Source organism: Cherax quadricarinatus, chromosome 31 (genome assembly GCF_038502225.1).
Source record: "Cherax quadricarinatus isolate ZL_2023a chromosome 31, ASM3850222v1, whole genome shotgun sequence".
NCBI lineage: Eukaryota > Metazoa > Arthropoda > Malacostraca > Decapoda > Parastacidae > Cherax > Cherax quadricarinatus.
This window is the reverse complement of record NC_091322.1, coordinates 27,406,649-27,433,194: the sequence shown is the minus strand read 5'-3', so window position 1 is coordinate 27,433,194 and position 26,546 is coordinate 27,406,649. Positions and strand designations below refer to the sequence as shown.

General features: G+C 38.1%; 1 protein-coding gene across 3 annotated transcripts; it reads right to left on the bottom strand.

Annotated features, from left to right (window-relative positions):
- Positions 1–273: 273 nt before the first annotated feature.
- Positions 274–25,584, bottom strand: LOC128697149 (uncharacterized). 3 transcript variants are annotated; one of them, XM_053788670.2, is made up of 9 exons: positions 25,417–25,584; positions 20,099–20,234; positions 15,372–16,631; positions 14,159–14,353; positions 13,849–14,051; positions 12,504–12,623; positions 5,648–5,869; positions 4,790–4,924; positions 274–1,605 (listed from the first exon to the last, which is right to left on the bottom strand). In XM_053788670.2, exons 2-9 carry the CDS (start codon positions 20,226–20,228, stop codon positions 700–702), a joined length of 3,171 nt encoding a protein of 1,056 aa, XP_053644645.2. In that variant the 5' UTR covers positions 20,229–20,234; positions 25,417–25,584; the 3' UTR covers positions 274–699. The 3 variants fall into 3 exon arrangements, with proteins under 3 accessions (XP_053644645.2, XP_069946392.1, XP_053644660.2); XM_070090291.1 differs by lacking the exon at positions 25,417–25,584 and adding an exon at positions 20,984–21,002; XM_053788685.2 differs by lacking the exon at positions 14,159–14,353 and having other exon boundaries at positions 25,417–25,583.
- Positions 25,585–26,546: the final 962 nt, after the last annotated feature.

The window sequence follows — 26,546 nt, the reverse complement described above, 5'->3', positions numbered from 1 at the left end:
CATCGCAAGTACATATCCAATTCCTTGAATCAAAGCCCTTCACCAGCATTGCAACATTTCCCTGAAGTTTATTATTATTAAAATCATAATTAAGCGCTAAACCAACAAGGGTTATATAGCGCTGTGCTTCCCTGAAGAGATAAGAGCAAAACGTAATCCAATATAAGCTCTCTCTGCTATCATTGTTTCACCCATTTTTTACAGCAATTTGATTGTCAATGCAAATATCAAGCTGCCATACCTGTGTGACATACCATTAATAAAAAAAAAAAACCCTCATGTATCTGGAAATTTTATTGTTTCCCATAAAATATAATTAACAACAACAGGCACTTAGAAATACAATATATAACTGCTGCATCCCTGAACACCAGTGAAGTATACAGGAAAAAGTTTTTCTAAATTGTTTATACACTGCGCTTGGTGCAATGCTTTTCTTTCTAATATAGGTAACAAGAAATCAAATAATCATTTAAATATTGCAAAAAAAAAATAGCATCACAGCCCTCATTATTTTTATTTTCTTCTGCCTCTCCTCTGCATTTACTTTTGATTTATACTTTTTGGGGTGTAGTTCCTCTCACTTTATTGGTAGTTTTTACTATTTCATTATTTCTTGCTCATGCATTTTGTTGAACATTTTTAGTCATTGTCTTTTTATTTTGTATATCTATGCTTGATACAATTCCTTTAGACTTTTTACCTCTCTTTTTTCTTCTTCTTCCCTCTGCATTTATTTGTCTCAATATTTTTATGCATAATTCCTTTCTGCTTTAGTTTTTTCTTAATATCAGGTGTTTTCTTTCCCTCATCCTGCAGGATTTTTCTTGCACGTTTTGATATCTTCCATAAAAAGCTTTTGTAACATTCAATATTTTTATGCATAATTCTTTTCTGCTTTAGTTTTTTCTTAATATCAGGTGTTTTCTTTCCCTCATCCTGCAGGATTTTTCTTGCACGTTTTGATATCTTCCGTAAAAAGCTTTCGTAACATTCAACATCTTTCATAATCTCACTGAGCTTCTCCAGAGGGGGAGCATACACTGATGCAAGTGTATTTACAATTTTGCAACACATTTCTTCTGAGACCACATCACTGTCACTTGCTTTAATATCAGCTTTCATCTCTTTAAGTTTACTGCGAAAATCATGTCCGTACTTCTCATGGCAAACAAGAGCACATAAAACTCTACTCAGCTCAGTGTGCACCGCTTCAATGCTTTTGCGTTCTAAACATATTTTTCCTGCAAATCCTCGAAGAACATTGAGAGTTTCATTTAAATTATTAAATATGGGGCTAAAACTTTCTTGACAAGTTTTTATATATTGTTTTAATACCTTTATAACACTTTTCTTATTTCTGCCAAGCTTTTCAATGCATTCTTCATACCAAGAACTGGCAAGATTTTGACTATAATCATACAGATTTAAAGGCATCCATAAGTTATACACATCGTCAACTTCATTCACATGTAAAACCTGTCTGTTGAGGTCAAACACATGCAGGACAAAATCCCTCAACTTATTGACTGGCCTGCGCCCCAGTAGGACTTCAACCATGGCTCGAGCATCACAACAAGCTGGTGTACTTCCAGACATGAGGACCTGAAAAAGAAAATGCTGGTCTTCACTTAATTTATTACATATCTAATTTATTTTCTACAAAACAATACAGACTGTTCATGTCATACACTGTCTTTAAATAGAACACTGCATATAACTGGTTTACCGCTGATGTTTGATACCCTTTTTCCCTTGTCACAATTGTTACTAATTCAATGGCAAATTACAGTAAATCCTCTCACAACACATTTCTACATAGTATGATTTTGGCTTAACTTCAATGAAAAACTGCAACATTTCTTTCATAACGTTCCAGTTTGATATTGCAAACTAAATCTAACAAAATAAAAATATTAAGTAATGTACAAAATTTAAGTAGTAAACTCCCCAAATTTTGATGATTTCTCTAGGCCACATGATGCCCTCCACAGCTCCCAGAGCCACCCACAAAGTGAGAACACATCACTGGACAACATTTTTCTTAACAAATAGTATGCTGGTAGAGAGCAACCATCCAGGGAGTTACTACTGTCCTGCCAAGTGTTAAATGGAAATCTGTAATTGTCTTACACAACGGTAGGATTGCTGGTTTTTTCTGTCTGTCTCATAGACACGCAAGATGAAAGGTACATTTTGTTACCTCTACTTACATTTAGGTCACACCTTTACAGGTATGTATATGTACAGTGGAACTCCGGATTTCGTACATACCGAATGTCATACGTTTCAGATTTAGACCACTTTTTTGGGCACAATTTTGGTCCAGATTTCATACCTCCACCCGGAAATCGTATGTATCAGACACGTCCACTCATATCTTTGTGACTCAGTCTGCCTTTGTTACTTGTTTAGTAAACATTACTCTGTGCACTCATCCGAAACATTTCAAAATCCATTGTTTTTTGTGCTTGCAACTGCTAAATAAGCCACCATGGGACCAAAGAAAGTTCAGAGTGCCAACCCTTTGAGAAAGAATGCGAGAAACATGATAGAAATCTCTAATGATTCTATGATATGTACGATACTACAGCAGCAGGAGTCGATAAAGGCTATAGCACCAGCCAGCAATAAAGTGTAGCATTAAGAGTGTAAAAGGATGACACGAAACTAACTCCTCCAATGTTGTTTAAGGATTATAGGCCCACTGGCAACATATGCCGCCTTGCGCTATCTTCCACCACCCTAAACCTCTGCCAGCATCTCCTCCAAGGTAAGTGTGTACTATAGTATACATATAATAACCACTTTATTTCTTTACATTCTCTATTACGTATGTTTTCATGCAATATTTCTTATTTACCTTGGTAGTAGGTTGGTAGACAGCAACCACCCAAGGAGGTACTACCGTCCTGCCAAGTGAGTGCAAAACAAAAGCCTGTATTTGTTTTACACGATGGTAGGATTGCTGGTGTCTTTTTTCTGTCTCATAAACATGCAAGATTTCAGGTACGTCTTGCTACTTCTACTTAAACTTAGGTCACACTACACATGCATGTACAAGCATATATATACACACCCCTCTGGGTTTTCTTCTATTTTCTTACTAGTTCTTGTTCTTGTTTATTTCCTCTTATCTCCATGGGGAAGTAGAACAGAATTCCTCCTCTGTAAGCTATGCATGTCATAAGAGGTCACTAAAATGCCGGGAGCAAGGGGCTAGTAACCCCTTCTCCTGTATACATTACTAAAGTTAAAAATAGAAACTTTTGTTTTTTTTTAGGTCACCTTGCCTCGGTGGGACATGGCCAGTTTGTTGAAAGAAGATTTCTTATTTATAAATTAAATACATTGTTTCAATGTTTTCCTGATGAAACTGTGATGCAGTGCAGTTAGCCTCACAAACACCCTGTTTTTTCTTATAATAATGGGAAGATATGTAGTCACAGCAGGAGACAGAATGACTGCTGCCACAGCCACCACTAATCACATACGTAATGGCATATTTCATTCATTCTAGAGTATATATCATGTTTCCATGTTATTAATATTTTTTATTATGTCATATTAGATGATAGTGTTGATATTAGCATCATATTCAAATATTTTGTCCTGTCTCCAAACAATAAATCTCCTCCCTCTCCCTTCTTCACTGTCTTCCATACGCCGACAAGACTCTTCAATAAACGTAAAAGTGATTAGCCATAGTGTTCATTTATCCAATTCATTGGTCCTTTATATTTATTTCTCATTGTTTTCTGTATGTAAAACTATAGTTATTCTCTATAAAATATAATTTTTGTTAATACTTTGCCTGCTGTATGTCCAAGCCCTTTGCACACAAAACCTCCTTTACCCCCTCCCTCCATCCTTTCCTAGGATGACCCCTACCCCTCCTCCCCTCCACTACAGATTTATACACCCTCCAAGTCATCCTATTTTGCTTCATCCTCTCTAAATGACCAAACCACCTCAACAACCCTTCCTCTGCCCTCAGAATAATACTTTTAGTAACTCCACACCTCCTCCTAATTTCCACACTATGAATATTCTGCATAATATTTACACCACACATTGCATTTAGACCTGACATTTCCACTTCCTCCAGCCTCCTTGCTACAACATTCTGAATAAATGAAGAATGGTCATAACTGAAAACTGCTGAATTAGCAAAAGGCTGTAAAGAAAAGCACTGTAAAGCAGGACCCTCCTGTACAGTATATTATGTAGTGAATACATAATGTACTGTTCAGGAATACATGTTGAAACTTAAAAAAAATGTATTTTTACAAATTACCAAGGAACCTGGAATATAGTATAGTGCAGTGACTAATTATCCAACTGTTCACTCTTCCAAGCAAAACTAAGTTATATCATGTACTTGTAGAAATATAGATTATTCTCCAAGGGGGTGTTAAAGTTGCAGTTTTATAGCTGTAGTGTAAGGGCACTTCTGGCAAGACAGTGATGAAGTGAATGATGGTGAAAATTTTTCTTGTTTGGGCCACCTTGCCTTGGTGGGAGACTGCTGATGTGTTAATAAAAAAATAAATTCTCCATGGGGAAGTGGAAAAGAATCTTCGTCATAAGCCATGTGTGTCATAAGAGGTGATTAAAATGCCGGGAACAAGTAACCCTTTCTCCAGTGTAAATTACTAAATTTAAAAACAAAAACTTGCGCCTTTTGTTTTAGGTCCCCCCTGCCTCGGTGGGATACGGCTGGTTCGTTGAAAAAAATTATTATTATTATTACGTATTATTATTATTATTATTATTAAAGATAACCTACCTTAGTTACTCCATTCTCATTGATAATTTCCACAGCTGCACCCGAACGTTTCTGAATTTCTTTAATGATCACTCCTCTTTTTCCTAGGATTCTTCCAGCATCTCCATCATTTAAACAAAGCTTGAATACTCTGTTCTGTTTTGGAAAAAATGCATCAAATTGAATAAAATGTGTGCAATATGGTATTAGTTATCATTACAATTCAATGTAATTTGGCATTTCAGTTCTTACAGACCAATGAAGACAACAGTAATAAAGAAGAGGTCTGAGGAGAGTGAGCCAGAGAGAACAATTACAGCACTGTCATCCCTACAATTTCTCGTACTTTAACCCTTAAACTGTCCAAGCAGATCTACGTTCACATGCATAGTGCTCCAAAAGTAGATCTATTTTTTTTTTACATATTTTCAAATATACCAAAAAAAAAAAGAAACGTATATCAAAGTTTTTTTACACTTTTTCATATGTAAAAGAGAAAAGAAGATCTACTTTTTTTACATACTTTCAAATGTTGAAAAAACGTAGATCTACGTTTGGACAGTTTAAGGGTTAAATTCACTGATTTTATTATCCAGCTATTATTGAAGGGTTTCTGCAATAATTTTGAAAAATAATGAGTTTTCACATGGAAAGAAAGTCTAAAGGTAAACTAGATTTAACTTTCTATTTCAATTAATGTGTAAATGATAACAACAATGTGTAAATGATAATAAATGTTTGCTCTGCATTACTTGTCTTTATACCCACTTGCTGGCTTGTTGCCCCAGTCAGCAAATAATCTAGAAACAACTTACATTAAATGTAGGTGTGAAAAAAAATTTTACAAAAGAAAAATGCTTCATAGTCACCAAAACTCACCTCTAATTTAGGTCCTGTAGGGATAACATCAAATTCATTCGCAAAACTGAAGGGAGTGGAGTAGCTAATGACAGACTGGGTAACTTGAACGTAACTACGTTTGTAAAAATCCAGTTCACAATCATATCCGTAGTGCCCTCTCTTACCACAATTACAGCAAAATTTGTCCCCTACAGGTCGAGGTGTAGCTTTTACTGGAGTATTCACTTCCACTCCTGAAGTCTGGAAAAAAATAAAACTGCATACAGGTGTTCCTCGACTTACAATGGTTCGGTTTATATTTCAACTTTAAAATGGTAGAAAAGCAATTACTTTGGAGATGAAATGGTAGAAAAGCAATTACTTTGGAGATGAAATGGTAGAAAAGCAATTACTTTGGAGATGAAATGGTAGAAAAGCAATTACTTTGGAGATGAAATGGTAGAAAAGCAATTACTTTGGAGATGAAATTTAAGATAATTACCCAGCAAGAAAACAGCAAGTTCATAACGTATATTCATTTATTTGTTATTCAATACCAGTATTTAGCTACAGTAATCGTTTGTTTATTTACTTATTCAACGGCAGTGGTTACAGCCTCTCCTCACTTAACGACGGAGATAGGGGCCTAAGGCCCAGTCTGTAAACGATTTCATCGCTAATCGAGGAATTACCCCATACTGATACTTCATAAGTGTCACCACCAAAAATTAAAACATTTAGTTTTATGTTTGCTGGGAAATTCCTTTCAATCTGTTTATTATCAACAGTAATACAACATGATATAAGTCAATGACTTACTTCCAAGATATTCCAGGAATAAATAACAAAAAAAGGCACAATACCGTGACTGGAACGATACACAAATAACCCGCACATAAAAGAGAGAAGCTTATGATGACGTTTCGGTCTGACTTGGACCATTTACAAAGTCAGTGTGACTTTGTAAATGGTCCAAGTCGGACCGAAACGTCGTCGTAAGCTTCTCTCTTTTATGTGCGGGTTATTTGTGTATATTCCAGGAAACGCGTGCATAACTGATTACATACTTGGGGAAAAAAATAATTTGAGAAAATCGCACTTTTTCCAGTCTCTGCATAGGGTAAGTGATCTATAGCTACCCTTCAGGTGCGTAACATTTTCTCAGTCACTTTCTTTTTTTTTTATCCCTCTTTGCCCTCCACCCTTCAATACTTCTCTATATAATGTCACTTTTTATTAATTTGGGTGTCTTTATCATGCTTCTACGTTATTTATGTTTAACCTAATATTATTCTGGAATAAATTTGGTAGGTAGATAACATTTATTGATAGTAATAGTATAATTATACAATATTTTATAGTGGGGTGAAGCGTCATGGGGAATCACGAGTTAATGACACACTGCTCCTTCTCCCTCTGCTGTAGCTCTGCCCACTTTGTAATGATGCCGAATGGTGAATGAAATGCGCATATTAGAAAAAAAAATAAAAATGAAACTCCAACATGATAACTTTATTTTAATTTGCATAATTCTTATATATTACAGAAAACAATAAAAAAGTAAAATACACATACAACGAGATAAGCTTACAGAAAAATACAGTAAATTCACCATTTAACATTGTTATGAGGTGGGAGGAGCTAAATGAGAGATGGAGAGGCGAGCAGTAGCATTCAGTATATGGCAAGTCGTCATGGGTGTCAGATGTTAGCCATGACACTAGCAAAATGTTGTGTAATTATGCTAATATTAGTAATAAAAGTTATCTATCTATTATCATAAGACAGATATGTTTTCTCATCTGTACCTCTGGTCTATAATGAAAGAAAACAGTGTTTACATCAGGGGAAGCACTCCTAGATTGCTTGTCATAAAAAAAAATGCAAAAGTAGTGTTTATTATTAACATTGCTATAATAATAATCTATAATAATAATAAATAATCCATCTGGAGCCCTTTAAATGTCCTAAGTATTTTGAATAGGTTTGGCAGCTGACATTTAAAGCACTCCAGAGCGATTATTATTCATTATTATTACAGTGGACCCCCGGTTAACAATATTTTTTCATTCCAGAAGTATGTTCAGGTGCCAGTACTGACTGAATTTGTTCCCATAAGGAATATTGTGAAGTAGATTAGTCCATTTCAGACCCCCAAACATACACGTACAAACGCACTTACATAAATACACTTACATAATTGGTCGCATTGGGAGGTGATCGTTATGCGGGGGTCCACTGTATTACATGTCCGCCATCACAAATCCGGCAATCAAACACCCGGTTCCATCAGTTATTCGGCACTAATTTCAGCTAGCATAATTTCAAATTTCCAGGGTCGCCACACCAACCTGCTGGTACTGTTTAGTGGTGCTACTTGCTGCATAAGTCATTCCAATTTCTTTTTCTCCATTTATTGTTATAACCTGCTTACTTTTAGCCCTAGCATTGGTTACAACGAATAAAAGAAATGCTTCTCGTTGTGTAAAGCACCTACACAGTACATTGTCCATTATATATAAAGTGGCTTTGAAGCCACTGTCAGTTGCCATGAGCTCAGTCTTGTGATGCAGGGGAATATGTTTTATATTATGCTAATATCAACACTATGGTTTACTTGCCAATCACAATTGATCTTTCTTTCAACACACCAGCCGTATCCCACCGAGGCGGGGTGGCCCAAAAGGAAAAACAAAAGTTTCTCCTTTCACATTTAGTAATATATACAGGAGAAGGGGTTACTAGCCCCTTGCTCCTGGCATTTTAGTCGCCTCTTACAACACGCATAGCTTACGGAGGAAGAATTCTGTTCCACTTCCCCATGGAGAACAATTGATCTAATATAACATAATAAACAATATAAATAACATAAAAACACTTTAAATACTCCAGAATGAATAATATTTGGCATAATGCCAAGCAGTTCGACAGAGGTAGGAAGAGGATATGAGATACAAGTACCATTCTCCTATCCCTGTCTTGGGGGCTTATACATATTAAAGAAAACGGAGTATAGCACAGGGCTAACTGTGACATACACTCGTACTGCACCATAAAACTGAAACAAAAGAGCTATTTTCTCTACATAGATCATCACACACAGCAGCATGTATGTGTAGAGAACCTAGGATAACCCAAAAAAGTCAAAGTGGCTTATTTCTAGTACCTGGCTTGGTAAACAAGTACATTGGTAAGTGAGGAGAGGCTGCATTTATTTACTTATCATACATTCATATTTGACTTACAATATTTTCAACAATTAGTTTCCTTAGTTACCATTTCCATGTAAGCCTTGACTCCCTTTCTCAGATGTTTGGCTCCTTTATAATTTTTCACATTCTCATGAGACACCTTTCCCTTCTTTTTTTAACACACCTGCCGTTTCCCTTTATATACAGTAATATTATACAATTATTTCAATTATGTAAATAGTGGGCTCTTTTTTTTTTAGGAGGTGAAGGTCAGTTTAGTTTTTCTTTTTTGGAAGCTGGTAGAAAGAACCACTACAAGAGATCAATTATATGAGAATGTACACCTACCATCCGACTTACGACCAAGCTTGGTTCCGACCAACCGGTCGTAAGTCGAAATGGACATAAGTCGAACCTTTGAAAATTGCCGACATATTGGGTAGGGCATAATGTCAAAACTTTCCTGTATAAGCTACCTACATAATACTGTAATGTAATGTACAATCATTATTTCATTCTTTTTACCATAATTTACTTCTCTTGTTGTATTTTAATTATTTATGTACTGTATATAATGTATACATGGTAGTGATATGTACTGTAAATTTTACATCGGATACAGTATCATATGTTACTATTATCTTTATGTATTGTCGACACAGTGCAATGGGAGAATACCACTGGTAGTGTCATCCTGCCAGAATGTTGTATAACCTATACCCTAAGTAAAGAGAAACAACTCTGGAACATGTGTAATACGTATCCGGCTGGCTGGGCTGGATGGGTGGGTGGCCGGGTGGGTGGGTGGCTGGATGGGTGGGTGGGTGTCTGGATGATGGGTAGGTGGCTGGATGGGTGGGTGGGTGGGTAGTTGGCTGACTGGCTGACTGAATGTGGCTGTCTCTTTGTATCTCTCTGTATCTCTCTCTCTCTCTCTCTCTCTCTCTCTCTCTCTCTCTCTCTCTCTCTGTATCTCTCTCTCTGTATCTCTCTCTCTGTATCTCTCTCTCTGTATCTATCTCTCTCTGTATCTATCTCTCTCTCTCTCTCTATCTATCTCTCTCTCTATCTATCTCTCTCTGTATCTATCTCCAGTGCCCTAAATTAATAATAATATTAATAATCATTATTATTACAATAATACATATGTACTAATATTAATATTATTATTATTAAGCTATAATATAATAATCGTGTCCACTCATTACTTACCTTAAAATATCTGTAGTTTTAATGTAGAGTGAGAGGTGAGTAAACAAGATTAAATGAATAAATGAGAGAGAGAATGAGGAATGTAGAATGTTCACGAGTTATGTAAACAAACGTTGTTGTTGTTGTTGTTGTTGTTGTTGTTGTTGTTACCAGCCCAGACACGAATGGTTCCTGTTCACTGTCAAGCCGATCAGAAAAACATCTCATATTTGTTAATTTATATGTTATGTAGCATGTTTATTATATAATTTTGAAAAAAAATCATAGATGGATTAAGCAAAATATCTATATCAACGTTTTATACACATTTAATGCACCTCAGTGATTATTATTGTTATTATCATTATTAATATGGCATCAAGACCAATTGCACTCTTAATGAGTGGCTCTGTGACAGACAAGCAGACAGAAAGACAGACACACAGGTAGACAGAAAGACAGACACACAGGTAGACATAAAGACAGACACAGACATAAAGACAGACACAGGTAGACAGAAAGTCACACAGGTAGACAGAAAAACAGACACAGGTAGACAGAAAGACAGACACAGGTAGACAGACAGAAAGACAGACACACAGGTAGACACAGACAGACACAGGTAGACATAAAGACAGACACAGACATAAAGAGAGACAGACATAAAGACAGACACAGACATAAAGACAGACACAGACATAAAGACAGACACAGGTAGACAGAAAGTCACACAGGTAGACAGAAAAACAGACACAGGTAGACAGAAAGACAGACACAGGTAGACAAAGACAGACACAGGTAGACAGAAAGACACACAGGTAGACATAAAGACACACAGGTAGACAGAAAGACAGACACAGGTAGACAGAAAGACAGACACACTAGTAGACAGACAGATAAACAGACACACAGAGATACAGGCAGACAGATACAGACAGGTTTATGTGCAACAGTGAAAACAAATAGAGAGTTCGAGAGTAAGAGCCTTTCTTGCCACAATCTCCAGTGCAAGATTCAGACTTCATCTTAGGGGCCATGGTGAAATTTACTGTCCAGTTAGTACAGTTAATACAGTATGATGCTGCTGATAGGGCAGGGTTACTCAAACTGATGCTGCCTGCATGACACATTGCCCCCGCGAGTATTGTCAAATATTGTACAGTGGTGTGCATCAGCCGGCCCAGCCCAGCTGCCAGATACATGGTCGTAAGTCGAGTGGGCGTATGTAGAGTAGGTCATAAGTCGGATGGTAGGTGTATTTGATAATTACAGTGGACCCTCGAGTTTCGGCAGCATCGACTTTTGTGAAATCCGACTTTCAGCAAGTTTTTTCGGCAAAATTTGGCCTCGAGTTTCGTGATTAGACTCGTGATTCGGCGACCATCCGGTACCCGTCCGCCCGTCACACAAAGCCAGTCTCCCATGCCATTCACGCCCAGTGTGCCATTGTTTACCAACACGTGACCATCACCCCGCAGGTTCATTCATAATAATCCATTGTTTTTTGTGATTGCAATTGCTAAATAAGTCACCATGGGCCCAAGGAAAGCTAGTGCAAGCCCTTTGGTAAAGAAAGCGAAGAACACGATCCAGAGGGATTCTGAAGGGTTTGAGGCAGACCCTGACCCTGCTGACCCTCTGCCTGTTGTGAAAGGTGTTGTGGCATTGGGCAAGTCCATGGGGTTGGAGGTGAGTGACGGGGATGTGGAAGAGTTGGTGTAGGACCACAGGGAAGAGCTAACCACTGACGAACTGCAAGAGCTTCAACTGGAACAGTATCAGACCACAGCTGAGGAACTTGCTTCAGGAAAGGAGGAAAAGAGAGTGAAGGAGGTGCCTTCTTCGGTGATTAAGGACATGTTCTCAAAGCGGAATGAGTTGCAAAGTTTTGTTGAAAAGTATCACCCTGACCAAGCTGAAACAAGCCATATTTGCAACATGTTCAGTGACAAAACCTTGTCCCACTTCAGGCAAATCATAAAGAAATGCCAGAAACAGACCTCTCTGGACAGATATTTTGTGCGACAGGGGTCCAGTGACTCTCAAGTTGTTCCTAGTGGCATTAAAAGAAGAAGGGAAGTAACCCCAGAAAAGGACTTGCTACCTGAAGTCCTAATGGAAGGAGATTCTCCTTCCAAACAAAAGTGTACACCTTCCTCCTATCCCCTCCTCCTGTCTTCCATCCACCCAGAAGTCTTTAGTAAAGGTAAGTGTAATGTTATTATTATTTTTTATATGCATATACTTGATTTCTGATTGTTTTCAGTATGTAAATCTTTGTTTAACTTGAAAAAAAAATTTATTTTAATATTTTTGGGTGTCTGGAACAGATTAATTTTATTTCCATTATTTCTTATAGGGAAAATGGTTTCGAGTTTCATGAATTTCGACTTTCGATAGGCTCTCTGGAACGGATTAATCACAAAACTCGGGGGTCCACTGTATTCATCTTTGTCATATAATATACCTTTACTTCTTTCCTATTCTACAGAAAATTAAAGAAAATGTCTTACAGTGAGATGAAATCGCCTCCAAAGATCAGGACATAACTCCCTGCAATGTCCTGGAAAGGAACACGTGCTGCAGGTCACAGCTCTTGATGTCGCAGAACAATAGAAGTGCTTTCCACCACACTGAAAAAAAAGCACAGTATTGTATTGTGCTAGAGAAACAACAATTATTCCAATGAATTACACACATTTAGTACACGAACATTACAGCACTGTACAGAATTGATTATTAGAATTTCTGAAGCCAATTCCTTGGGAAGCTTTGAGAATATGCTGAATAAATGTGCAAGTGGAAAGAGCTGAATTTAATAAGGACCTGCCAATGTACTGCTAAAGTGTAACATTCTAATTATATTTTATATCAACAGCTTCTGAGAATATCAGAACTTTATCCAATGTACAGTCATGTATATACACACCCCTCTGAGTTTTCTACTATCTTCTTACTAGTTCTTGTTCTTGTTTATTTCTGCTCATCTCCATGGGGAAGTGGAACAAAATTCTTCCTCCGTAAGCCATGTGTGTCGTAAGAGGCGACTAAACTGCCGGGAGCAAGGAGTTAGTAACCCACTCTCCTGTATACACTACTAAAGTTAAAAAGAGAGACTTTTGTTTTTATTTTTGGGCCACCCTGCTTCAGTGGGATATGGCCAGTTTGTTGAAAGAAGATGGTAGGATTGCTGGTCCCTTATTTCTGTCTCAAAACATGCAAGATAACAGGTATATATTGCTACTTCTATTTACACTTAGGTCACACTACACATGCATGTACATACATATATATTTAACCCTCAAACTGTCCGAATGTAGATCTACATTTTTTCAACATTTGAAAGTATGTAAAAAAAGTAGATCATCTTTTCTTTTTTTACATTTGAAAACGTGTAAAAAACTTTGATCTACGTTTTTTTTTGTTATATTTGAAAATATGTAAAAAAAAATAGATCTACTTTTGAAGCACTACGCATGTGAACATAGATATGCTTGGACAGTTTAAGGGTTAAGCACCCATCTAGGTTTTCTTCTATTTTCTTAAAAGTTCTTGTTCTTCTTTATTTCCTCTTAGCTCCATAGAGAAGTTGAAAAGAATTCTTCATCAGTAAAATATGCATGTCGAAAGAGGCAACTAAAATGCCAGGAGCAAGGGGCCTAGTAACCCCTTCTCCTAAAAACTTTTGTTTTTCTTATTAGGTCACCCTGCCTCAGCAGGATATGGCCAGTTTGTTGAAACAAAGAATAAAAGCCATCAGAAAATCATGTACATAACATGCAATACCAAAACATAAGTGATTAAAAGTGTCAGCAAAATGACTAAGGCACAGTTAAAATGTTATTATGTATAACATACCCTAAAACAGCAGTCATTTGGGCAATCACATCGTGAAGTATGGTCCGTTTCAGAACAAAGGTTACAACGGGGCACCTTGGGGCAATTATTCATCTTGTGTCCAAACTGTCTGCACTGTATGCATCTGTCCATCTGAGCAAAGTACCTCAAGTTAGGTTTGACCTGATAATCTGCTGCAATAATGTGCCAGGCACTTCGTTCATCTGAAAAAAGTTAACGGTATAAAATTCTGCAGTAGTATTACATTTATGGAGGAAGCACTAAACTCATAGAGATCATACAGAACTTAGGGAATGAGAGGCAATCAGACCTGATCCAAGGAAAGAGAGAGTAACCTCAATGTTTTTGATTGAGAGCCCCTCATCAGATAATTCTTCCTTGAAAAGTGAAAAATCCTGAAAATTATTCATCTCCATTAGATGAAAACGGTACATATGCACCTTTACTTTGATCCAGGGTTTTCTTCTGGTAGGTAATTGTTCCAGTCCTGGCCCAGAGTTGTCTGCTGGTAAGTAATTGAATATTCATAGTTACTGAAGAAGAGCTATGCTTGTAGTGTCTAGTTTTCTTTAATAAGTGTATATTATTACATATATTTTAATTTCCAGCAGTGAATCACAACCATTCATGCCATCTATCACTATTTGAAACAGTACTTTTTCTTGTCATTTTTACATCTGGTTTTATTTTTATTTGTCAATCTGCTAGTGTAAATAATGAAGTTTTCTTCTTGCTATCTGGTATCTCATATGCTTTTATATATTTGACAGTGGTTATCATGTCTTAATTCTTTCTAACTTTGTAGGTCATTATTTTTTGCATGACATCGGCCATCTCCCAACAAAGTAGGATGACCTAGAAAGGGAAACACATTAACCATCACTCATCCAATAGCTGTCTTGCCAAAAGCGTATGGGCATCACAATTCAAACGATTATTTGAATCACAACATCCCTACCCCTCCTTCAGAGTGCAAATACTGTACTTCCCACCACCAGAATCCCAGCCTTGTTAATTGATTTTTCCCTGAATCCCTTCAAAAATATTACCATTCTCACATTCCAATAGCACATCAGTCCATAAAAACCATGCATCTCTATTCACTCCAATCTAACACACTCAAATATGCTTGCAGGAATCTCAATCACCTAACACTTAAACCTCATTAAACCTGCTCCCCCCTCTGTAACCCATTCAGGGTTGGACAAGAGGGGTTTAAATTGTTCATATCAATTTAAAGCAAACAGTGTGTGACGAGAGTCTATACAATAATTTGAGTTTTTTTTAAATAAATAATAGACTGATTCTGAGAATAACTGCTACTGAAAATATTAAGCATGACAGCAAACTACTTTAGACACAGTGATGGTTAACAATAAATATATTAAGCCAGAATGACACCCAAAATTTTCAAAACTCCTCTAAATACAGTGTTAAAAATGTAAGTTTTTATATATATTCGATATTATGTTAACTGTATGTACATTAAGCAAGGTACAGTAGAGAACTAACATTTTACTTACTTGTTTGCTGGTCATGTACTGTTTCTAATTCTAAATCTTCCGATATATCAGAATCATAGAAGTTTATCATATCTTGAGTCCAGAGGTTACAGGTTGGCTTTTTTACTGTGTCAGGTCGGTTTTTTGTAAAATTCAAGCTGCAACGAGTTGTTTGTAAGCCATTATTACTAGTGGAAACCTTAGTTTGTTTGCTGACACAAGTATCTTTTTTTAACTTCAGAATTATACTTGACAAGTCTGTATTAACATTTGTACCCTTTGTCCGAGTTGACAGGCTTAGGACAGAGTCGCTTCTGGAATCACTTGCAACAGTCTCAGGTTTCTTCAGTACTATAGCCTTTTTGTTATTACTGCAAGACTGCTCTAAAAGCAAAACAGAACTATTGTCTCTCAACTTCTTCCTTTGGCTCTCTTTGACTTTGACCCTTTTTTCTAATTCATTACCAGAACCCGACAACACAGAAACCGTATCGTAATGCTTTGAAGATGGAGGTGGAAGTATATGAGCATCACTTTCAGAATCACTTGAAAAAGTCAAATCACAGTTTCTTTTCAATTTATTAACATTTCTGCTCTTTGATTCTTTAGGGGGAAAACTGCTATATCTTGATTCTTCCCTCTCAAAATCAGATGAATCACTGTTCTCACTCTTTGTCATGGTTAACTTACTACTTCCATCTTTCTTACAATCATGAACAGAAATTTTTGTGGTATTGAAAGAAGCATGGGCTAAACTACCTTGTGATTTTTCCCTTTGAAACTCAAATGAATCATGACTGTCACTCAATTTTCTTTTCTTAGTCTTTTCACTTAAATCATCTTTAATTATATGATTTTCTTTTCTTTTTTTATCCAATATGGCCAAATCAATATTTACATCTTCCTCTGTGTCATCAGAAATTTCTATGGTGCAGTGAAGAGAATCTAAGGGTTTAATGCCTGATATATTGCCTGGTATACTTTCTGGTATACTGCCTGGTTTACTGCCTGGAATACTGCCCTTGCTGTAAATACTCTCTCTTACTGATACTGTAGGAGTTTTGCTAGATGAGGCACTAACTGCAAAATCTTCCTGTATTTTTCCATTTGTCTGATTATCTGCCACAAAAGAAACAACAGAACCAGTCTCTGCTGTAGTGCAGATAGGAGTCGAGTGAGGAGACAAACGAGATCGTAAACCAGAATCTTGTGTATATGTTTCATCATGGTGAAGCTTCCTCTTTTTATTCTCTTGTGACAGCTCAGGTAATTCACATCTGCCTGTAATAGTTGATTTTTTATAACAGTTTTATTTTAAAAAAACAATTATAGCAGAATTTAGTTTTACATGGATTTTCAAGAACCTTAGTTCTGATATAGTTACCTGGGGAAAAATTTGCAGAAAGGTTTGGGGTAAGAAGAAAAAGACCCATGTAAAAATCTATTCCGAGTACATAGTAAGCATAATTATCAGAGTACGTACTGTATATATAAAATCTAAATTAACTTTAAAACACTTGAAATATTGGAAAGTTTCCAGACATAATGGAGAGACGCGGAGCTCACGGAGAATGTAAACAAACCAGGTGGAGCACAGTAACCGTATTAGAAAGTCAGGTGGAAGGAGCCGTATTGCGAGTTTTGGTCATAATTTGATATGTCCATATTAGCAGAACACAGCAAGGCAAAATACCGCAAAGCAGGGCCCTACTGTATGTACTGACCAGCATTAGTTATGAGAATATATTGCTTGTTTGTTGTCTAATGATGAGAAGTGAAAATTACTTTATAATGACTTGGGTGATTTCAAAACACCAACTTGAAAAAATGTAAAAATCATAAAAACTTTTGAGGCACTATGCACAATTTATACATAACCCTTTCACTGTCCATCATGTACATCCACATTGTGAGCTCAGCTCACTTAGATAAGCTGTGAACAGTAAATTTTGCCCTAGATATGAGAGGATGGATTTGTGCAGTGAGTGAAGAGAATAAAACAAAATCCTGCCTCAGGGCTGTGGTTTGTACCTCGGGTTGCATGCAGCCAACAGTAACAGCCTGGTTGATCAGGACCTGATCCACCAAGAGGCCTGGTCACAGACTGGGCTGCAGGGGCACTGATCCCTGGAACTCTCTCCAGGTATACTCCAGGTATGGTGCATGATGGGAAAACTAAACTCTGACCACATGTTTGGTTTAAAATAGCTACGTGGAGGTGTTTTCTAGGATGGTTTTTGTGGAAGAAAAATGACTTTAGTTAGCTCCAAGACCAGAAGTAGCTTTAAATTGGCCTCAAAATAGCAGAAATATACGATTTTTTAAAATTTTCCAGAGAATGGGTAAAACCCCCATGCACCCCCCCCAGTCTGTTTCAGGAGTTTTTACAAGATCTGATTCAATTAATGAAAAATAATGATAATGCAAAGACCAGTAATATATATTTAGTGAACCTCAGGAGTTCAGAATATAAGAGCGTTGGTACCACTATACTCTCAAACATTCCCCTCTTTGCTTTAACAGATAACATTCTTTGTCTCCACAGACTTCTCAGTGCACTACTCGCCCTTTTCCCCCCTCATCAATTCTATGGTTCACCTCATCTTTCAAAGACCCATCTGCTGACAAGTCCACTCTCAAATATCTAAAAACATTCACTTCCTCCATACTCCTTCCCTTCAATCTGATATCCAAACTTTCATTACCTAAATTTTTTTTATCCTCATCACTTCACTCTTTCCTATGTTCACCTTAAAGTTCCTTCTTTTACATACCCTTCCAAACTCGTCCACCAACCCTTGCAGCTTCTCTTTGGAAACCCCTAAAAGCACAGTTTCATCAGCAAAAAACAACTGTGACAACTCCCACTTTGTGTCAGATTCTTTATATCTTAATCCCATGCCTCTTGCCAACACCTGAGCATTCACTTCTCTTACAACCCTATCTATGAATATATTGAAGAACCTTGGTGACATTACACATCCCTGCCTAAAGCCTACTTTTACTGGGAAATAATCTCCCTCTCTCCTACATACTCTAATCTTAGCCTCAATATCCATATAAAAAATTTTAATTGCTTTCAGTATCCTACCACCTATTCCATACACTTGCAACATCTGCTACATTGCTCTCCTATCCACCCTATAATATGCTTTTTCCAGATTCATAAATGCAATGAAGAAATTTTGATCCTAAGATTTTTTTTTTTTTTTGACAAACCAGCTGTTTGCCACTGAGACAGGGTGGCCCAAAAAGAAAACAAGAGTTTCTCTTTTTAACTTTAGTAATGTATACAGGAGAAGGGGTTACTAGTCCCTTGGGTGACTTATTTCCACTGGGGTCCTTAATATTTTTTTTTATTTAGGCTCTGCATACACAACATATATTTTTTCACAATGGTTTTGAAAGCAAACAGATATTACGAGCGTGCATAAAGTACAATGAAAGGAATTCTTCTTCTTCTTTCAACAAACCAGGGATATCCCACTGAGGAAGGGTGACCACCCAAAAAAAAAAAAAAAGTTTCTCTTTTTAACTTAAGTAATGTATACAGAAGGAGTTACTAGCCCCTTACTCCTGGCATTTTAGTCGCCTCTTATGACACGCATGGCTTACGAGGGAAGAATTCTGTTTCACTTCCCCATGGAGATAAGTGAAAATAAACAAGAACAACAACTAGCAAGAGAGAAGAAAACCCAGAGGGGTGTGTATATAGTATATGATTGTACATGCATGTGTAGTGTGACTTAAGTGTAAGTAGAAGTAGCAAAATGTACCTGAAATCTTGCACGTTTATGAGACAGAAAAAAGACACCAGCAATCCTACCATCATGTAAAACAATTACAGGCTTCCGTTTCACACTCATTTGGCAGGATGGTAGTACAGTACCTCCCTGGGCGGGCGCTGTCCACCAACCTACTACCTAGGCTGACTCTAAGATACCATCAGTAATTCTACCAACATTATAAAGTCAATTTTCTATTCTGCCAATTATACATTATTTACATGCAGCCTCCACCATTTTCTGAATTTATTTTTTCCTCACAAATGTTATGCAATAGCAGATTTTCAGATTACCAAAAAAAAAAAAAAAAATTATAATAATACCTTTATTTACTACATTTACATGGTATACAGGCCTAGCTGGCATCAATGACATACTACTATATAGAAACCCCTTGCTATGCTGAGCATTTCGGGCAAATTAAGTCAGTGTCCCAGGATGTGACCCACACCAGTTGACTAACACCCAGGTACCCATTTTACTGATAGACAACAGGTGTAAAGGAACATGCCCAATGTTTTTACCCTGGCTGGGAATCAAACCCAGACCCTCGCCGTGTGAAGCGAGAGCTTTAGCCACCAGAGCCCTAAATTTTGGTAGCAAATTGCATTTATATATATGATGTATACAAGAACTACCTGAAAATATATTGACTGTGATATCTACTGTCCTCTGTGAGAAGAGCTATGTCATAAATATGCTTTAACCTAGAAAACAAGGACAGGGCATTTTCCTTTAGCTTGCTTTTTTTCCCCCCTTTCTCTGGGGAAAAATTTTTCATCTATAGCCCATTAAGTCATATGTATACCTTTTGTAAAACACATCTTACTTTATGTTAAGTTTTGGCTCATGCATTAGGATACTTGACTATCAACATGTTTTTTGGAATGAACAATATATACGAGAGAAAATTAAAAAAAAAAACAGTAAAAAAAAACAATTATGCTCCAGATGACATATTACCTCCATGATAATCTGGGTTGGATTCAAAGTACAGCTGAGCATACAAACCACATTCCAGCTCTTCCTCCTCACTACCAAACTCGCTGTCATTGTCAAAGTCTGAGTCTTTACCACCAAATTTGTACCACATTTTTGTCTGAAAAAAATATAAGATTAATTACCTTAAATGAAATGAGTAGGAAAACTGAATTGGCATTACAAAAAACTAGCTGTAAATGTCATTTTCAATTAGCTTTGTTTTAAATAAGTACCATTCAGCAGTTATTTTCTGGGACACTTCTAAACATATCACAGAAAAAAGACTGAAAGTGAAAGACAATTTATGAAATTCATTCTTCTTCTATGAAACAAGGACATACATTTTTATGTAACACATCAGCAGTCTCTCAAGTAGGTAGGATGGCCAACAACAACAAAAAGTGTGCTGACATCACAGTTCAGATGGCCCTGAAAGCTGCAACATCCTCACCCCTCCTATAGACAGACATGCATATATACAGAATATATTTTTAACCTGATTATTATGGATACCAATGATCTCACTGACATTACCAAGTCATAGATTGGCCACGAGAAGTCTCCAATGGATTCATACTGGCTATTATACATCTCCATCATATATGATATTTGGAATATGATGCTCAAACAATAATCCCACCTAACCTATCCTTACCTATATAAAGAATTATAGCTGGGTTAACTCATTATATTTTAAAAAGTCACAGATTTCTGCCTCCTCAATAACTCGCTACCACTGCTAATTTGCAAAATTTGCAACACCCTCTGGAAACTGCTACTACTAGACTTAGTGAATAACTTTCCAAATAAATACTGGATATTACACTACAATCTGTTCTAGTTTTACACCAAAATGTACTAACTCACAGTTCAGTTGTAGCATGTTACCTGGAGTTTACCTGGAGAGAGTTCCGGGGGTCAACGCCCCCGCGGCCCGGTCTGAGACCAGGCCTCCTGGTGGATCAGAGCCTGATCAACCAGGCTGTTGCTGCTGGCTGCACGCAAACCAACATACGAGCCACAGCCCGGCTGATCCGGAACTGACTTTAGGTGCTTGTCCAGTGCCAGCTTGAAGACTGCCAGGGGTCTGTTGGTAATCCCCCTTATGTGTGCTGGGAGGCAGTTGAACAGTCTCGGGCCCCTGACACTTATTGTATGGTCTCTTAACGTGCTAGTGACACCCCTGCTTTTCATTGGGGGGATGGTGCATCGTCTGCCAAGTCTTTTGCTTTCGTAATGAGTGATTTTCGTGTGCAAGTTCGGTACTAGTCCCTCTAGGATTTTCCAGGTGTATATAATCATGTATCTCTCCCTCCTGCGTTCCAGGGAATACAGGTTTAGGAACCTCAAGCGCTCCCAGTAATTGAGGTGTTTTATCTCCGTTATGCGCGCCGTGAAAGTTCTCTGTACATTTTCTAGGTCGGCAATTTCACCTGCCTTGAAAGGTGCTGTTAGTGTGCAGCAATATTCCAGCCTAGATAGAACAAGTGACCTGAAGAGTGTCATCATGGGCTTGGCCTCCCTAGTTTTGAAGGTTCTCATTATCCATCCTGTCATTTTTCTAGCAGATGCGATTGATACAATGTTATGGTCCTTGAAGGTGAGATCCTCCGACATGATCACTCCCAGGTCTTTGACGTTGGTGTTTCGCTCTATTTTGTGGCCAGAATTTGTTTTGTACTCTGATGAAGATTTAATTTCCTCATGTTTAAAATATCTGAGTAATTGAAATTTCTCATCGTTGAACTTCATATTGTTTTCTGCAGCCCACTGAAAGATTTGGTTGATGTCTGCCTGGAGCTTTGCAGTGTCTGCAATGGAAGACACTGTCATGCAGATTCGGGTGTCATCTGCAAAGGAAGACACGGTGCTGTGGCTGACATCCTTGTCTATGTCGGATATAAGGATGAGGAACAAGATGGGAGCGAGTACTGTGCCTTGTGGAACAGAGCTTTTCACCGTAGCTGCCTCGGACTTTACTCTGTTGACGACTACTCTCTGTGTTCTGTTAGTGAGGAAATTATAGATCCATCGACCGACTTTTCCTGTTATTCCTTTAGCACGCATTTTGTGCGCTATTACGCCATGGTCACACTTGTCGAAGGCTTTTGCAAAGTCTGTATATATTACATCTGCATTCTTTTTGTCTTCTAGTGCATTTAGGACCTTGTCGTAGTGGTCCAATAGTTGAGACAGACAGGAGCGACCTGTTCTAAACCCATGTTGCCCTGGGTTGTGTAACTGATGGGTTTCTAGATGCATGGTGATCTTGCTTCTTAGGACCCTTTCAAAGATTTTTATGATATGGGATGTTAGTGCTATTGGTCTGTAGTTCTTTGCTGTTGCTTTACTGCCCCCTTTGTGGAGTGGGGCTATGTCTGTTGTTTTTAGTAACTGAGGGACGACCCCCGTGTCCATGCTCCCTCTCCATAGGATGGAAAAGGCTCGTGATAGGGGCTTCTTGCAGTTCTTGATGAACACAGAGTTCCATGAGTCTGGCCCTGGGGCAGAGTGCATGGGCATGTCATTTATCGCCTGTTCGAAGTCATTTGGCGTCAGGATAACATCGGATAGGCTTGTGTTAATCAAATTTTGTGGCTCTCTCATAAAAAATTCATTTTGATCTTCGACTCTCAGTCTGGTTAGCGGCTTGCTAAAAACTGAGTCATATTGGGACTTGAGTAGCTCACTCATTTCCTTGCTGTCATCTGTGTAGGACCCATCTTGTTTAAGTAGGGGCCCAATACTGGACGTTGTTCTCGATTTTGATTTGGCATAGGAGAAGAAATACTTTGGGTTTCTTTCGATTTCATTTATGGCTTTTAGTTCTTCCCGCGATTCCTGACTCCTAAAGGATTCTTTTAGCTTAAGTTCGATGCTTGCTATTTCTCTGACCAGTGTCTCTCTACGCATTTCAGATATATTGACCTCTTTTAGCCGCTCTGTTATTCTTTTCCGTCGCCTGTAAAGGGAGCACCTGTCTCTTTCTGTTTTACATCTACTCCTCCTTTTTCTTAGAGGAATAAGCCTTGTGCATACATCGAGTGCCACCGAGTTAATCTGTTCTAGGCATAAGTTGGGGTCTGTGTTGCTTAGTATATCTTCCCAGCTTATATCGGTTAGGACTTGGTTTACTTGGTCCCACTTTATGTTTTTGTTATTGAAGTTGAATTTGGTGAATGCTCCCTCGTGACTAATCTCATTATGTCGGTCTGGGGCTCCGCGCATACATGACTGAACCTCAATTATGTTGTGATCTGAGTATATTGTTTTTGATATGGTGATATTTCTTATCAGATCATCATTGTTAGTGAAGATGAGGTCTAGTGTATTCTCCAGTCTAGTAGGCTCTATTATTTGCTGGTTTAAATTGAATTTTGTGCAGAGATTTAAAAGCTCGCGTGAGTGTGAGTTTTCATCAGAGCTGCCTCCTGGTGTTATTACTGCAACAACATTATTTGCTATATTCCTCCATTTTAGGTGCCTTAAGTTGAAATCCCCCAGGAGCAAGATGTTGGGTGCAGGAGCTGGAAGGTTTTCCAGACAGTGGTCAATTTTTAACAGCTGTTCCTGGAATTGCTGGGATGTTGCATCCGGAGGCTTGTAGACTATCACAATGACTAGGTTTTGGTTCTCGACCTTTACTGCTAAAACTTCCACTACATCATTTGAGGCATTTAGCAGTTCTGTGCAAACAAGTGACTCTGCAATGTACAGGCCAACCCCCCCCTTTTGCCTGTTCACTCTGTCACATCTGTATAGGTTGTAACCTGGGATCCATATTTCGTTGTCCAAGTGATCCTTTATGTGGGTCTCAGTGAAAGCCGCGAACATTGCCTTTGCCTCTGCAAGCAGTCCACGGATGAAAGGTATTTTGTTGTTTGTTGCTGGCTTTAGACCCTGTATATTTGCAAAGAAGAATGTTATCGGACTGGTGGTATTGTTGGTACTGGGGGGGTTGGTTTCACAAATTGAGGACCTGGGTTCACTTCCAGGTGAGAAGACACATTTAAGTCTCCTTACACCTGCTGCCATTGTTCACAAAGCAGTACATTAAATAAAAACCTCAAAGATATACATAGTAAACCATGCAGATGAATGGTTCCGAGAACCAACAAGTTGATAAATTAGACACACGTGCAACACTTGGGTATCTTTACTGAGGAAACGTTTCACCACACAGTGGCTTCATCAGTCCATACAAAGGAGAACAGCGAAGAACAGGAGTAGTTTGAGGTAATCGTCCCTCAGCCTTGAGTCGATGTGGTCAGTCCATCAATTTCGAAAAGAATACAGCTTATGTGCGAGGAAGTAGCTTATATACCATAGGCAGGAGAGGTGCAGCAGTCATAAGTGGTATCACATTTGTCCAATGTGGAAGTAGGTCATGCCTAAGAGTTAGGCAAGTGAAGAATTCCCTGTATTAAGATCCCAAGATGTTGCTGTGTCAGACAGGAATGTAGATGAATGATTGAGAGAACCGACAAGTTTATAAATTAGACACATGTGCAACACTTGGGTATCTTTATTGAGGAAACATTTTGCCACACAGTGGCTTCATCAGTCCATACAAAGCCACTGTGTGGCAAAATGCTTCCTCAATAAAGATACCCAAGTGTTGCTCATGTGTCTAATTTATCATAGTAAACCATACCACGGGTGGGGCTTGAACCCGCAGTTGGAGTCGTAAAACTCCAGACCGACGCGTTAGCCACTGGGCCAGTTGGCTACAATAAGATTCATCCAACTAGGTATATTTTTACACCATAGGAAGGTCAGCATAGACACCACTGTGACCACAAATGCAAGTTTTACAGAAGAAATCTTCCGTCAGCATGGCCGTGACGAACTCTAGCTCAAGTCCCCTCATTATTATTATTATAATCAAGGGGGAAGCGCTAAACCCGGAGGATTATAAAGCGCCTGGGGGGGGATGTGGAAGGCATTCAGGCTTAATTCGGGGAACTGGAGCACAGATCCAATTCCCTAAATCAAGAGCCCCTCACCAACATCAAGGAACCTTCCTTGAGGGGTAAAGTCCCCTCAAAGTTGTCATCATGACGGCTTAATTTTACCTATGTGTACCTACATTAAATAAACTTGTTCCCCGGATCAAGAGCTCTTCGCCACCTCAACAGAGAATCCTTATATATAAAAATCCTGACATCCTCTCAGAGAATCCCCATATATAATATTATTATTATTATAATCAAAAAGAAGCGCTAAGCCACAAGGGCTATACAGCGCCCCATATATAATAGTTAATTTAAGTACAAACCAAAAGCTAAATGATTAATTACCAAACCCAGATCAACTGCATCCAGCAAAAGTTAAATGGCACATGTAATAATAATTCCATATTATTTTGTGTGCCTGAGAGGTGATTAAACATGCTAGGAGTTAACAGCAAACATGCTGTTCCTCTTCTAACATGGCTGCCACGTTGTTGTTCGGGGGTTATAGGACCACCACATCTCACGCCGTATTGAACCCTGCCTAACACCTGAGGTTCCTGGGTTGATAGTATATCTATATTTCTACATGTACAAGGTATAAAGACCATAGCTGACATCAGTGACATACTACTATATAGAAAGACACTTGTTATGCAGAGCATTTCGGGCAAATTAAGTTAATTTTGTCCCGGGATGTAATCCACACCAGTCCATTAACACCCAGGTACCCATTATTACTGATGGGTTAACATAGGCATCCGGTGCAAGGAAACATGCCCAATGTTTCCATCTTTACACAAATAACTCACATAAGAGGGGAAGCTCACGACGATGTTTCGGTCCGATTTGGACCATTTACAGTCACAAGTCGGACTGAAACGTTGTCGTGTTCTCCTTTGTGCTCATTATTTGTGTATTGTTCCAGTCACGGTATTGTTTTTTTGTTATTTTTACCCTTGCCTGGAATCGAACCCTGACAATCAGCGTGTAAAGCGAGAGCTTTGCCTACCAGGCCATAAACCATCCTTACCAAGATACGAGCCACCCTACTTTATTTCAGTATGATACAATGTTTGTATAGAGGTGAATGACATGTAGGAGTGCATGCAGAAATAATATCTTTATTTACTACAAGTACATGTTATACAGGCCTAGCTGACATCAATGACATACTGCTATATAGAAAGCCGCTTGTTATGCAGAGCATTTAGGGCATACTTAAGACTGACCTCACCAGGGGCTGTGGTTTTGCCCCTGGTGAGGACAGCATCTACCTCATATTCGGTATATAAGATATCACACTCATCATGGTGTCTATTTAGCATAAATTGGCCAAGATTACATCTGTGATTGGACTTTCTTTCCAAGTTCTCATTGATAAATTAGTTTAGCATCATATTATTAAGTTTAACCTAATACTGTACCTTATTCAAAAGTCTAGTTGCAGAGTCACAGTCAGTCTTATAATTGCAAGC

Coding starts and splice junctions, on each gene's coding strand:
- LOC128697149 (XM_053788670.2), bottom strand. CDS start 20,228: ATGTGGTACAAATTTGGTGGTAAAGACTCAGACTTTGACAATGACAGC. Junction 14,354..15,371: donor AGTACATGACCAGCAAACAA/GTAAGTAAAATG, acceptor ATTACTTACCAG/CAGACAACTCTGGGCCAGGA. Junction 12,624..13,848: donor CAAATGACTGCTGTTTTAGG/GTATGTTATACA, acceptor CTTTTTTTTCAG/TGTGGTGGAAAGCACTTCTA.